General features: G+C 42.2%; 1 protein-coding gene across 1 annotated transcript in view; it reads left to right on the top strand.

The window, feature by feature from the left end:
• Positions 1-15,017, top strand: part of sv2a (synaptic vesicle glycoprotein 2A) — a 47,719-nt gene extending 32,702 nt beyond the window's left edge. The window contains 16 exon segments of the mRNA XM_030749359.1: positions 1,363-1,406; positions 1,408-1,471; positions 1,474-1,543; positions 2,626-2,665; positions 2,667-2,747; positions 2,749-2,782; positions 3,559-3,692; positions 5,163-5,252; positions 5,727-5,814; positions 5,817-5,833; positions 6,834-6,922; positions 7,997-8,161; positions 8,622-8,755; positions 11,181-11,387; positions 11,915-12,074; positions 12,455-15,017. Coding sequence (XP_030605219.1) covers positions 1,363-1,406; positions 1,408-1,471; positions 1,474-1,543; positions 2,626-2,665; positions 2,667-2,747; positions 2,749-2,782; positions 3,559-3,692; positions 5,163-5,252; positions 5,727-5,814; positions 5,817-5,833; positions 6,834-6,922; positions 7,997-8,161; positions 8,622-8,755; positions 11,181-11,387; positions 11,915-12,074; positions 12,455-12,638 — 1,601 coding nt within the window. The 3' untranslated portion in view covers positions 12,639-15,017.
• The last annotated feature ends 595 nt before the right edge of the window (positions 15,018-15,612 follow it).

Here is a 15,612-nt window from a genome sequence, read left to right as displayed (position 1 = left end):
GTCTGAAAGGATAATAAATCAAACTAAGTACAAGAATTGTGCTGAAATGCACAAGTTGGGAGACTTTAGGAGTTATCTTTGGTTCCAGCCTTTGTTTGATGGTATTTCAAATAAGCAGTTTCACGCCTTGGAGGATACACAGTGTCATTTTTTGTGCGAAGCTAAGTAGGCAGGTAAATAACTCAGATGATGGGAATTCTTCTCTTTTTTAGTCAGCCTGATGAAGGAAGCTGCTCTAATCTGACCGACATTTGTTACAAATATATCAATGCGGGATTTGTATAAAATACTTATACACCGTATAAATGTTGGCATTCACAGTTCTCTAGACAAGATTTATTCAAGTTTCATCAACATTGGAGGAGATGGGAACATACAAGCATGCACGCAGACATATTCTACGATTATTATAGTACGATCACTGAAACTCCTGCTCTGTGTCCAGCTCCATGCTCAGTCTTAGAGACGGGCCCACAGACATGAGTGGGGTGTAGATCTTCTTACTGCTCTTCTCACCAACAAACCGAATAAGCATAATCTCCAAAAAATGTTTTCTTTGAAGCAGATACTGCAAGAAACAATCAACATGATGATTCATTCCAGTTTACTTTGGATTTTTCCCTTTAAAAAAAGGAGTCCAGATGTCTTAATTTATAATGCATATTTTAAGATTATATCAGCCAATATTTACAGATTAACCTTCTGCCTGCGAACACTTTCAGCTCATATGAAATGTTGCAACAAAAAAAAAAAGGAAATAAAAACAATTGCTTAACTCTCTTTCAGCATCTTTGGTCTAAAACCAGCCCTCAGTCTCAAATATGCAACCAATTATGCAATAATACACTTGGTCCTTCAAACTGAGATTCATGAAACTCCAAATCCTGAAACTACCTCCCTGTTTAAATCCCTCAAACTAGCATCATCTTCTCTGTTTCTTTTTCTCTTTGTTTTTTATTCATTTACACTTTAGGGCTTGGTCAGTGTTCATGTTTCATGTACAGTGTAATATTCCAGGTATTGTCCACATATTTCACACAATAGGTTTGTGAATAAGGCGAAGTCTGGACATTACCCCTCTGTGCTGTGAAGTATATGGTTTGGATGATCATGCTGCATTTAAGTCACTGTTTTATGCTTAATGCAAATCCTTCAGGAGTCCAGCGAGGCTGTCAAATGAGCTCATTTACTGGGCAGTGGAAGAATAATGAAAGTGCAAGTGAAGGCTGGGAGTAATATCAATGAGTTTACTGATGAATAATAACTCATTATCATGCCCTTTGGCTCTCTTCCTCTCATTATCTCTTCCCATCCATTCTTCTGCCATTACTCTCCCCTCTTCCCCTCTCCTCCTCCCTCCAGGTCTGATTGTGTACCTGGGGATGATGGTCGGGGCTTTTGTGTGGGGGCGGCCTGGCCGACCGGATTGGCCGACGGCAGACCCTTCTCATCTCCCTCTCCATCAACAGCGTGTTGCCTTCTTCTCCTCCTTCGTCCAGGGCTACAGCTCCTTCCTGTTCTGCCGCCTGATCTCTGGCGTGGGGTAAGGGGATAGATGAATCACATATGGCTAACTGCCAGAGCTGGAGACGAGGCAGTCACGACCCACTGTGGCAGAGCGATGCCACGTGGGGCAGGACAGATTAAAATAAAGTGGCTACATTTCAGGTCTTCACGTTTCCTTTGTGCTCAGAAACAGCACTCATTTAAGTCAACAGCGTCCTTAAAATGATCCAAAATTATTGACTAAGATGGAAGTGCAGTCTTACTGCAGCGAGCTGACCAGCATGGGGAGGAATCCTGACTGTGTTTTTAATTTGAAATGTAGTAGTAGTAGTAGTAGTAGTAGTAGTAGTACTATCTTGAGTCTATTGTGAAAGGATTTCTGTGTTCATTGCTGTTGGTTATAATAAAACGGCAGCTCTCCGATTGTCTTTTTAACTGTTATAAAAACGATACATTAATATTAGATACATTTTTTCTCTTTTCTTGTTGCTGGAGAACATTACACTCTAAACGAGGCGAAGGGAAGCAGGGAGAAAGTTGTTACAGTAACTTTAGTTTGCAGTCAGAATAATATCTGCTCCTCTCTGGTTTTGCCAGAAGTCACTTCCTGTTTAAAGGGTGTTTTTTCTTCCCCACTGGGGATTGTCTGATTATTCCCTCTAATATTGCAGCTACTTTACCTTACAGTGGAAAGAGCCTTAAGGTGTTGTTGTGACTTGGTGCCATATCTATAAAACTGATTGAATATACAATGTGAGCTGAAACAGGAACACCTGTAGAAGCAGGGGGACCGTCACGGGGTGACCACTGACCACTCTGAGATATTCTGGTTAATATCCACTGATCATAGCATAACATATTTTTTCATTTCAAATTTTTGTTGAAATATTAGGAAGAAGAGATAATGTTTAGTTTTATGAGATTTTCTATACGTGCTGTAGTTAAAAGTAAAACAGAATTCAATTCAATTATATTTTATTTATTATTAACACAAACAAAGAAACTGTGTATGTAACAACAATACGCACAGTTAAGTGATTTTTCAGTTATTCACCAAAGAGAAAAATGACTGTGAAGTTTGTCTTATGTTACGGGGATGATTCCTTTTTTACCTCGCAGCATTGGTGGGCTCCATCCCCCATTGTCGTTTTCCTATTACTTCCGAGTTCCTGGCCCAGGAGAAGCGAGGAGAGCATTTGAGCTGGCTCTGCATGTTCTGGATGATCGGTGGCATCTACGCGGTCTGCCATGGCTTGGGCCATCATCCCACACTATGGTGAGAAAACCGCACGCATCAAATAAAAATAAAAAACTTACATGATTTAAATATGAACAGTCTGCCCTTCAGGATTGTCTCCTTGTGCACCTCTGGACTGACTGCTTTCAGCAGCTTTCAGCACGGTTTTAGATCTCTGTGGAAAAAGTCCTGTGTTGTCCTGTTTTGGCACATGTGCCTCCTCCACTGTATCAAAATGTCACAGTGGAAATCAGCATCAGCCCTGTGAATGTTGAAAAACAATGAACGTGGTCCTGGCAGTGCTTCTGATGCTTTGCCTTCAGGTTTGGACGTTATGAAATTATTAGACAGGAAACAGCTGTCTGGTCTGGCTTGGGGGTCATAGCTCGAGATCCGGCTGTCATGGCCGCTGATGATCTTTGACAAAAATTTAAGAAAAGACTCACTTTACAACGGCGAGTGGTCAGAATGGCAGCAGTGCTGGAAGAGGTGCACAGCTGCACCCGGAGACAGCATTGAAATCAGAGTACTGCATCTTTCTGTGCAGAGTTCAGAGCTTCATCATCACACCTCAAATGCTGGTTAATCGTTGTGTTCACCAATCAGCTGAACAAATAATGAATGCACATTATTAAATTACATTACTGGTTTTCAACCAGTAGTCCAGTGGTGTCCAGTGTGAGCTATGTTCAGGACTAATTGCAGCTACAGCAGTAAAGTGGGACCAGTTTAACTAAACATGATGATGATGGACACCAGATGCTTTTTGCTGCAGTTCTATCTCAGGTCTGCTCTTTCTTCCTTTCCTCGTGTAGGGTGGAGTTTCCAGATGGGCTCCGCCTACCAGTTCCACAGCTGGCGTGTCTTTGTGTTGGTGTGTGCCTTCCCCTCTGTGGCGGCCATCTCTGCCCTCACCACCATGCCTGAGAGCCCCCGCTTCTATCTGGAGGTCAGCCTGACACCTCGTACTCCACTCAGACTTTGTGGAAATATATTTTTGAATACATTTTGAATACTTGAATTCATAAACAGCCTTAAAGTGCAAAAATATGTTTTGCAGGCTGTGCTGCTTACATACCTTTCTGAAATATTTTGAATAACCAAATAAATATGTACATATTTATCATCCAGAAGTAAACAGAAAATTGAAGGTGCTGTAATATTGATCCATGTTTCTGATTCCAGTGCAGCTTGTTTGAACACTCACACAGAAAAGGTGGAGAGATAAGATAAAACTTTATTTAAAAATAATGAAGGAATCAAGCATGTGGTTATTTGTGGTCTGTTTATTAGGACTGAACCATCATGTTGGATGCAGGTTTAAACAGTCAGAGGTTCTCACTTCATTTCCCTTCTTCTTCTTCCTGCTTACTGTGAATTTGATTTAACTGTAATATTGTCCACACCTACACTCACTGCCCACACACTTTCAATCACATCAGAATATCCAGTTAAATAAATGACATTGTAGTTGGTTACAGACAAAGAAGTAAAAAGACACTGAAAATGCATGAAAAGAAAATCAGTAACCTCGCGTTATGCATTTGGAAACATTTCCACATAATTCTGTATTATGTGTGCAGTTTAGTCTCAATTTGGACTGAAAGCTTCATCGGCTTAAAGAGCATTTTAACATTTTAGTAATAACAGTAACTGTGGTACACGTTGAAATCTGAAGAAGAATCAAAGAATCCAGCAGAGAAATTAATGCACAGGCTGCAGGCTGAGGTCAAAACACAGCACAATAACAACAAAACAAGACACCAGGAACACAAACGTTTTGCATATGTATGTATATATATATATATATATATATATATAAAAACTGAGGTTTGTGGCAGTGTATATCCTCAGACACATCGTCTTCATTTCAAGTGTTTAGACTACGAAATGAAGACGTTTCATTTCTCATCCAAGAGAGCCGTCTGTGTCCACTGTGAATGATCACCAGCTGTCAGCTACCTCTGAGACAAATTTTACCCCCACGCACTCCTTGATGCATGTGCCCTTAATAGCTCACATGATGGTGGGGTAATGCATCAGAAAGGATGCACTCACCCACAGCCGGTGGGGTGAGTGTCCACTCAGGACAACCCCAGTGTTGGTGATGAGAGGTGATACATCTGCACAAACCAGTCATAAACTAAGGTTTTATTAGTAACTAGAAAAGAAGTGACACTGAACAATGGAGGACAAAGACGAAGGCAGGAAGTGGGGCAAACAGGAAAGTTTCAGAGTAAAACTGGAAACAACTAAGCAAGCAATGACCAAACTAAAGGAAGGCGACACCGTGAAGTGCAAACTAAAGTCGGGATAAACTGTGTCAGGATTTTCACATTTAATTTGAACTGAAAGGAGGAATGGATGGTTTTACCCCCTCGCTGCATCTGCTAAACGTTTTTTTGTTCTCCTCCCCAAGAATGGGAAACACGACGAGGCGTGGATGATTCTGAAGCAGGTTCACGACACCAACATGAGGGCCAAGGGTTACCCGGAGAGGGTCTTCTCTGTAAGTTGCACTCCAGGATCTGAAGCTTCTTTCATGCTAACACTGTTGCATTAATGCAGAAAATAACATCATCATAATTGGTGTGTGGTGCAGTCTTCTCGAGAGCAGCAGGTTTAGAGCTCTGTGCTGCATAATTTTGCATATTAATGAGTTAAAACAGATTTAAACTTCTGTAATCTCTTAATGCCTCAAGCTGTACAGTTCACATTAATACTTTATAATGAAAAACGGTGATTCAAAGATGTTTTATAACCTCTTCTTGCTACATTAATGAGTCAAATTATTAAAATAACTTAGTGTTACTGGTCAGGCATTAGGCAAATAGCATGGATGAATTGTATTAGTATTTGAACAGTGATGAAAAACTAATAATTTTATAAATTGTATGAATATTCACTGAAACTTTAACACAGAGCTCTGCAGAGCACGTTCAAAAGGAGCACAATTAACGATCATTAAATCAAACCCTCCCAGGTGACCACCATCAAAACAGTGAATCAGATGGATGAGCTGGTGAACCTGGGCGATGGCGCTGCCTGGCACGAGAAGTGGAGGATAAAGCTCACATGCTCTTCCATCAGGTGAAAAAACCCGACTCTTCTTCTTTAACCTACAAATGTTCGATGAACAGGAACGAGAATGAAAAGAGAAATGATGCAAACGGTCCGTGAACTGGGAGGTCGTGTTTTTCAGAGCAGCGTGTAATGGATGCTTCAAATGAATAGAAGAAAGCAATAACTGAATGAACCATTATTATGGTTTTGCAGTATAAAGTGTTTTTGTGGGGTCAGCGAGACGAGAAAAGCACGACACAATCCATTAAGGATGGATGAGAAAATCTGCATGAGAAATCTGTGATATTAACAGTAAATTTATATTTATATATGCATGTACTTACAGCTACTTTAATCTCCTTCATACATTTACCAAATAATCAGTTGAGTTAAAAATGAATGCAGCCTTTTTGTTAACCCTTAGTTTTTAAACCTTTGCACAGTCCTGCTGTCTGGGGAAAATATTCCTGGGACATTTTTATAGACTCTGTATGAAAGCTGGATCTGACCTCCGTGTTGCCGCCAATCGGTTTGTGATGACCCGCTCTGAAGGCTCAAGCTGAGCATTTTTGGCCATCGTTGCCTCGATCTTTTGATGAGAGGGTCACACTGAGAGCCGCTGCACTATCACACGGCAGCAGCTTGGTTTGTGTGATGATCAGAAGATTTCAGATTATAATCCTTATAATCAACTTCAAATGAGAAAACAGCAATTAGAACAAACACTGTTTCTTTAATGACTCACAGAGGTGCTTTTTATGTTGTCAGAGATTATTGTGTTTGTAGATGTTGTGTATTTAATGACACTGTGTGTTTGTGTGCTGCCTTTTCTGTCCTGGTTTGTTTACTGGAAATGGATTCTGGTGCATGCTGTTTATTTCTCTGTTAGCTGACTGTACTGTGGATTTATTGCTTTCTCTTTGCACATCTGTGTGTGTGTGTGTGTGTGTGTGTGCGTGTGTGTGTGTGGTGTGTGTGTGTGTGTGTGTGTGTGTGTGTGTGTGTGTGTGTGTGTGTGTTTCTACAGGTTTGGAATAATTTCCAGACCATTTTCTCCCCTGAGTACCGGCGCACCACCTACATGATGATGGCTGTGTGGTTCTCCATGTCCTTCAGGTAGGATCAGGTGCAGTAACGGTGGACTAATGGAAGAGTTGCAGAGTGAAATCTATGGTGTGTATTGATCACAGCAGCTTTGTGTTTGGTGATGGGGTCAGATGGCTGTTGGTGATTTAAATGTAAAGACCAACTTTATCTCCTGCTCCATGTCAGGTTTCTAGATGATTAATAGTTGGGAAATGCAGATTTTATCAATAAGTATAAACAGAAAAGAACAAAGGTCTGTGTCTGTGAATGGATGCTGCCGCTTTCATTCTGCTGCTGAATCACTGAAATGGCTCTTTTTCTTGTTGAGAATGAATAAATTAATATGTACAGCAGAAACACAGGATCAGAATAAGATTCGTCCTGAAGCTTTGGCCCCTCCCACTGCGTTAATGCTGTTTTGTTGCCATGATCACTGAAAATTACGGAACCCTGCAAGGGACATGGGAAAAAAACATGGGAGAAAAAAAACATGGGAGAAAAAAAAAACATGGGAGGAAAAAAAAACATGGGAGAAAAAAAAAACATGGGAGAAAAAAAAAAAAAGTGGCACTTTTGTGAGATCCCGAGTTATTTTTGTGAGATCTCGCAAAACTTTTTAATATTAGGACATACGCTTCGGCGTTAATCTTGGTGTGGCAGTGTCAGTGAGATTGAAAGGTTTGGTGAGAGACTGCCAGCAAAAGTCGCCTTTATTTATAATTCAGTTTTGTTACTGTTGGCCGTAACCACGCCAAAACTGTACATGCATGAACGAATGAACCCGGCTGAGTGACTCGCGCTCACGCCATCACTGCTTCACTCGACCCGCACCCCCGGCTGAGAGAAGAAGGGGGACGGGGCCGCGCTGTGTGTGTTTGTGGCGATCGGCTTCACTGTGGGCTGTGTGAGTGCCACAGCATCACTGATGGTTTCTGTGGAAGGAGCTGTGCAGGCGTCATCTCTGCTGCTCCTGCACTTTGTTTTCTTTGAGCACCTCTAATCTCTCTCTTTTATAATTATACTTTTGTCTGTTTTTCTCTTCGGGTCTGTTACTGGTAAATGTATCTTTTTGTGACAGAGTCTTACGTCCTGTTTCCCTTGCAGCTACTACGGTTTGACGGTATGGTTCCCCGACATGATCAAGTACCTGCAGAAGCAGGAGTACTCCTCGCGCACCAAGGTTTTTGTCAAGGAGAAGGTACAGCACGTCACCTTCAACTTCACCCTGGAAAACCAGGTTCACCGTCAGGGAGAGTACTTCAATGACAAGTGAGTTTTCTTTTCCCCCTCATCGGTGTTTGCTTTTTGAATGACAGCAGATCCATTTGAATCGGGCTTCATGTCAGTCAGCTGCTTCTGTTTCGAAGCCTAATGAGTTCATTCATTCAGACAGAGCTAGTTTGTGGGAGACGGCAACAAATCAGATGCAAATATAAATGAGGCTTCCAAATGTTTTATTCCAAACAGTGGTTTGATTGGCTGGAAGCCTCGGAGACTTTTCATGCTTAACGAGCCTGCCTTTGATGTTCCCTTTGACCTCGCCTCTTCAGCGCAAACTCTGCGTATTCAAATTTATTGTAACAGAATATCTTCTGTGATCAAACACTTGTTTCTCCATCTCTTTGCATCTTCGTCTGTCTCCCTCTAATCTCCACTCCTGTGCTGCATCTGATCACTCTCTCCATGCCTCCACCCTGATCCTTCCCTTCCTGTGTGTGACTGTCTGCAGGTTCATGAACCTGAAGATGAAGTCGATGGTTTTTGAGGATTCACTCTTTGAGGAGTGTTACTTTGAGGACATCACCTCCACCAACACCTTCTTCAAGAACTGTACCTTTATTACCACGCTTTTCTACAACACGGGTAGGGAACACACACACACACACACACACACACACACACACAGGTGTGATGGGAAAACATATTATATCTGTTTTTAGTTAAAGGCAAATTTACACGTGTGATGGTGTCAGTGAAATGTTGTGCTGCTGGCACCGTTTCACTCTTTTTGCTGCTAGTTGGTGACTGCTGTCTGAAACACATAGTTAGCAGTGAGTTGTGTGTCTGAGCAGGATAGCGATGTTTGTCAGACTGCTAAGTCTCTGAATCCCCTCTCGCACACACCGGGGGATTGTTGTGTTAATGTTTCCTCACTGAAACAAGACAAATGATCCCACATGTGGAAATCTATATCATACACCGTGGACAGCGTCTGCTACACATTCAGCAGCTGTGTCCACACATGCAAACACTCTCACTCGCTCTGGCTTTGTTAGCTGTTTGCAGTCCTTACACGAGTCCAGCAGTCACTCAGCGCTGCTATCACTGCCGGCCAGGAGTTCCTCCTTATAATGGAAATTAGAAACGTGTTTGCTTATTAAGGCTTAAGGTCTCTTTGGGTTTTCTATGCAGAACTGAGTGATAGTTGCCGTGGTGCACCTTATTGTTACACTGCAGAACGATGAATTGCTCAGTTGGACGTATGTTTGCTGAATGTACTGATCTACAGGTTTAAACAAAAGGCTTTGACTTTAATGGAAGTGACTTTTAGCACGCTCACATGAACAAAAACGCAACACATTGCACCTTTTTTAAAAAACAAACAAACAAAAATGAAGCCAAAATGCAGAAGCTGTGTGTGAGAAACTAAATAAACCCTCACTGCTTCCATAGCACCTCTCCTGGTTATAGATGTTAGCCATGGGGCGTGCCATCCGCAGGCAGAGCTTCAGTTTTCTCTGCTGTGCTGTGGACACTCATGGCTGTACCTCTCTGCTGGCCTCCTCCGTACATCTTCATGTTTTACCTGGGTCTCTCCACCATTTGGTTGAGAACTGAAGAAGCCTTTCGGATGAGAGGTGAAACGTCTTCAAGAAACAAAAAGAAGTCCAGTCGCCTTTTTCAAGCTCCAGAGACTACTATGACCTGGATGACTGAGAATCTACACAGACATCTTCATGTTTTGTTCATCACGCCATCAAATCTGCTGCCACTGATTTTCATACTTCAGGCTGTAGATAGTTTTCCTCCACTTGCCCAGTTTACTCAGATTTTTGAAGGACACATTACACCATGCTGAGGTATGTCCAGCTTTCATGAGTAGCTCTTTAGCTATCACCTTGTTGGTGTAAAAATACAGTTTTTTGCTCTTCAGACTGTGTTATCTTTGGCATTTTTCATAGATTCAACTAAAGAAATGTCAACAAAGTATTTGTTTCTGCCACAGGCTGCTAGCAGCAAAGTACCTAAAGAGACAACTGAAAACTGGTTCTTTGCTAAGTTGTCTGTTGTGTATGTGCTGGTTCATCCTTTGAGCCTTTATATGCTCACGATGAGCTCCGTCTGACATTCACAGGAATCAGTAAACCTTCTGCTGCTGGTCCACCTGTGAGTCTGACAGGAACGATGCTGTCAGTGAGACACCTGAGGAAAATACTGACACAAACCCCACAGCAGATGATCAGGAGGAACTGTTTAATAAGCAGTTTGAAGAAAACTTGCAGTTATTTATTCTTTGTTAGAGCAGCTGTTCTGTGTCTGGGCCACGCAGCAGGTTTTCATCACCGGGTGGATTTTTGTGCCTGAACAATTTGAATCAGGCCAGAACTCAGTTCAGCTGCAGCTACCCTAATTAGAGTGAACAGAATTGATGTTAATTAGACTACAGCTTCATTCAGCTATGACTAGCTTAATTAATCAATACTAACTTAATCTGGCTACTCTTTCTAAATTAGGTTATAAAATAACAAATAATGCTAAGTATGCATGGATTATAAAGTGATAGTTATTGAATGTTTTTGCATACATGACGTCATGTATGAAATTCATGTATCTTTACCACAGAACAAACAATAAAACAAAACAATAGGTCTGCTCTCACTTCCTGTGTATTGGTGGAAAGAAAAGCTGCTGAGTATTGTTGATGAAACATCTCCTGTTTCCTGCTTGCTGACATGAAGCTGGTCATTACTGAGCTTCCAGTAGTTGTTTCACAGTCCTCCAAAGAGCTGTGGGTGACGTCAGGAATCTTTCACAGTGTTTGAACGTTTCTGTAAAGGTTTTAAATGTTAAATGTTATGACTCATTCTTCATACTGCAGAATCTTGGATAAATTTCTCTGTTCTGTAATTTTCAAAGCCTTCTCTGTGGTCCAAGAGTTCACTGACAGAGCTGTTAATAAACTGCTTTCTTTAATATTATCAGTGCACTTCAGTTTGCTGATCGGTCCTTTTAACCTCCGTCTCTTTCTGTCTCCTTTCCTGCCATCCTGTACGCCCCCCCCTCACAGATCTCTTCAAGTACAGGTTGATCAGCTGTAAGCTCATCAACAGCACTTTCCTGCACAACAAAGAGGGCTGCCTGCTCAGTGACATAAGTGATGAAAACAATGCCTACATGGTCTACTTCGTCAGTTTCCTGGGTACTTTGGCTGTGTTGCCAGGCAACATTGTCTCTGCGCTGCTCATGGACAAGATCGGGCGGTTGAGGATGCTCGGTATGGGCCGCGTTACTCAGCACTTCGTGTCCTTCCAGGCAGGAGAATCAGAGTTAGGCTTCTATTTGTGTGCAGCAGCTGCTTTTATTAAATTCATTTGTGAATATAAAGAAAACTTACATTTAAATATAACCTCCCTCTGCACTGCAAGCCACTTGTTTTAAGGAACTTTTCTCAGCTGCTGCCTGTAGATGTCAAAGACAGCTTTTCTGTTAAGACGTGAGAATTAATACTTGGTTTGCAGTGCTAAAAAAGTCAAATGCCATCTGGTTCTGTTATATTCAAGACAACTACCAGTATTGTCAAAGGGCAACTCATACCAAGGCAATCTACATGGATACATTCAGAGGAAAATATGTAAATTTTTGGTCAGGACACCATCTTCCTTACATTTCCTGATATCTGAAATCTATGTGGTGAAAGGAAACAAAGAAACAAAAACAGGCTAATCTTTGTCCTTTTCAGCTGAATTATGCAGGAATTCCATCAGTTCTTCATTCGTCATTCTTCCCCCTCTCTATCTGCAGCGGGCTCCAGCGTGATCTCCTGCATCAGCTGTTTCTTCCTTTCTTTCGGCAACAGCGAATCAGCAATGATTGCCCTGCTCTGCCTGTTTGGAGGAATTAGCATCGCCTCCTGGAACTCTCTGGATGTGCTGACCGTCGAGCTCTATCCCTCTGACAAGAGGTAAGTAACCCAGGCGTGCCCTGAAACCCCCCTGACACCACGAAGGCAGAGCCGGTGACATGTTAAATTATGTCATCAGAGATGCCCCTCTATGATTGGTTGGCTTACAGGGATGGATGACATTGGTCACCGCGTTGTCTTGAAGCCAAAAAAATGCTTTTAACATTTTTGGGTTCCACTTTATATGTACGATATGTAGTATAATATGAATTTAAAGTAATATAAAATAAGACTGCATATGTGTATCAAAGCAGGAAATACTATCTTTTGTAGTACGCTGTAGGTTGATTTTAGGAGGTCTAGCACCACCCTGTGGTAACATTGAGTATCTGTACTCAGACCCTGAAATGCCTCTGTGCTTCTTATCTTTCCTTCCTCAGAACCACGGCATTTGGCTTCCTCAACGCCCTCTGTAAACTAGCGGCCGTCTTAGGCATAAGCATCTTCACCTCGTTCGTTGGCATCACCAAGGCCGTACCCATCCTGTTTGCCTCGGGGGCGCTGGCGGCAGGCAGTTTCCTGGCCCTCAAACTACCCGAGACGCGGGGTCAGGTGCTGCAATAGTGTGGCGCCTACAACTTTCCAGGGGGCAGAAGAGTTTTCGCCACACTGTGAACGAATAGCTCAAGAGCCCTCCAAGTCCTGCCCTCTAACCCCTCCCCAACTACACTAAATTGTAATGCAGGTAAATATTAGTAATTATTTGATTGGTACGCCTCCATTCAGCAAAGAGCTGTGACAGATCATTTTAAAACACGAGTAAGCTTTGCTGCTCGTGACGTTACTCTGAATTGGAGCAGAAGAAAACCTGAGAAACATAGTTACTGACATACTGAGATTCTTGTCTCCCTCAGTGTAAATACATCCCTGTGGGGCTGGAGGTCAGGGATGGGGACTCTTGAGGACGAGCCATGCAAATAGACTCATAGAAATGACCACTAGCCATTGTTGCAGAGTCCTCTGTAGTCACCTCCATTCTTCTGAGCAAATTCAACTCACCTTTTAAGTCCCGAGAGCTTTGCCATTGTTGGACACCGACTCAAAAATGCAACATTTTCTGCCTTGATTTGAAGCATTTTTGACTTTGCGAGGTCAAACCAAGACGCTCCTCTCTTGGCTTCCTCCGTAACAAAGATCTGTCGTCATTCTTTCTCTGAGGTCTCGTGTTGGTGTACAGACTAACTGCCATTTTATAGATTATAGGACATTCCAGGTTTGCTTTTGTTATTGTTGCGATAAGGAGCTGAGTCGAGCTTCTCTCTCCCTTTATTACATTGCTATAACGAAACACCGCTCACCTCCAAACAGCCATGACGTCACACCTACACATTTCCCAGGTCAAGGGAAAACCATGATACCCATTTGAATCACAAAGGTGAGGATATTTGTTGAAATGTACACGTAAAGCACAACCACCTGTCAGTGTGAGTGAGCCCAACATTTTCCTGACTGGATGAAAATGTTCAGAATCTCACACTCAGTCTTCATTTTCAGCCACGCTGTAAATCCCTTTGTGAGAAACGCCTCCTCAGTACTCTCCCTCCCAGGCTTACAGTATGTTTGTCTCTTGTATGTTTTGGGGGGTGTTCTGCATGTCACACAGTATGTATGTAACCTTATGGAAAACTCAGAGTACAACATCTGCCCATCAGTTACTCCAAATTAAACCGCAGCGGTATTTTGATATTTTCTACCCATAAAAAAAAAATCATTTTAATCTGCTGCAGGGATCGACCCGAGCACATGTCACAGATGGGTTTTCAAATATAAAATTGATTTATTTAATTTGCTCACGTGGAAAAAGCAAGGTAGTGAAAGGTTTTAAGGAGGTTTCCCCACAAGCTACACTTTTAGATGCAGGCACAGATTGTGTTCGGTGTGTTAGCTAACCCCAATAACTTTATCTGTTTGAACTGAATGTGTTTATTAATGTGAGCGTGCTTCTTAGTGCAATATTGAACCTCTGTGCAATACTGAATTTTAGTTTATTTATTTATTACGTCTTTCACCATTTCACAAATGCGACTCTGGTTTGTGGATGGATGTGGAGTAGCTGTCTCGTATAGATAAGTGACACGGCACAAATGCACAGTCCTGGATATGATTTAAAGGACAGCCAAATCAAATTTGCATGTTTTTTTCTGGCCCATAGTGACAAATAAAGTGTCATCTGGTTCTGTTAGAGTCAGGAGAGGGAAAGATGCTGGCTCAAGAGCACTGCAGGTCAGAGGGAAAAATCATCATGGGCTAAACTGTCCCTTAATCTGTCTTTTTGCTCTTAAAACAAAAAAATTACAACATTAGGAGAGTAAATATTTGAGCTGCTGCAGGAAAGGAAAAGGAAGGGTGATCACAGCAGAGTCTCGGGGCCCGTGCGCTCTTCAGGCCTGTGACAGGATTAACTGCACTCAGAGGGATTGTTGTGCTAACGAGAGCATGAATTTTGGACATTGTGTTTGCTGTATGGTAGCCAGATACAACATGAAATTCATTATAGAGAACTCACTGCCAAGGGCTGATCGTCATAAATTCCACACATAAAACAGAGTGTTGGTGCAAATTATTCCACATTCCCCGATCAAGAAAACGATTATATGTTCACAGCCACGATGGAAAAGAAAAGCAATCATTGACTTGCCAGATTAACAAAAAAAAAAAAAAGGTTTTTATGTCAGACTGCCACTTTTTAGGATAGCAGCCATACGTAGACCGTTGAAAACAAGAGACAAAGCATTGCACTAAGCGAACACTGTCGTGCAGGCGCAGCGCGCCTCGATTCCTTCAACGCTCATCTGGATGCGGCCTTGCTATTAAGTGAAACTAAAGGGCAGGTTTAGCAAGAGCACAACGACCAAAATCTACCAAATAAACATGAGTGCAATCATGAGCCTGAGGTGCTTCGAGGTTCATGCAACCCTCCACCAGGAAAGTGACCCCCCCCCCCCCCCCCCCCCTACAATTCATTTCCATCTCACTCTGATCCAAGTTTGACATCCGACTCATCTCTGAGTGTGCCATGAGACCACCTCATTAATTATTGCCAAATATCTCCTGTGGCCTGAGTTTACATATGATACCATTACTTCTCTGTTATACATATGAATATATGTAAATAAAAACAACTAATGTAATTAATAAGATAGCCTTTCAAACCTTTTTGACCCCTGGATTCGCACAATATTGCAGCCACAGGAACACCTGGCCCCGCTCTTCTGTTCACAGCTCAGCTCTGACGAGTCTTTAAGGCTTCAGGTGTTCCTGTTTTAAATCTGCAGCAGATCACATCAGAAAAACGGCCAGCAAGTAACGTTAGCCACATCCTCCCTTAAGAGCACACCGATAATGTACAAATGCACAAATATAAATGCTAAGCAGTTCTCTTCTCTGTGTATCTTCCCGTATCACCCGTGAAACTAAGAACAAGGATGTCGAGATAATCGTTGTGTTTGTTGAGCGTGGATTGCTGTTAAAATGCTAACATGTCTCAGTGACTCAGTTCAGGCTCCGTCCACGTCAGCGCCGTCTCTCGTAGATACAT

The sequence above is a fragment of the Archocentrus centrarchus genome, chromosome 16 (genome assembly GCF_007364275.1).
Source record: "Archocentrus centrarchus isolate MPI-CPG fArcCen1 chromosome 16, fArcCen1, whole genome shotgun sequence".
NCBI classification, from domain to species: domain Eukaryota; kingdom Metazoa; phylum Chordata; class Actinopteri; order Cichliformes; family Cichlidae; genus Archocentrus; species Archocentrus centrarchus.
This window is presented reverse-complemented; position numbering and strand designations above follow the sequence as displayed.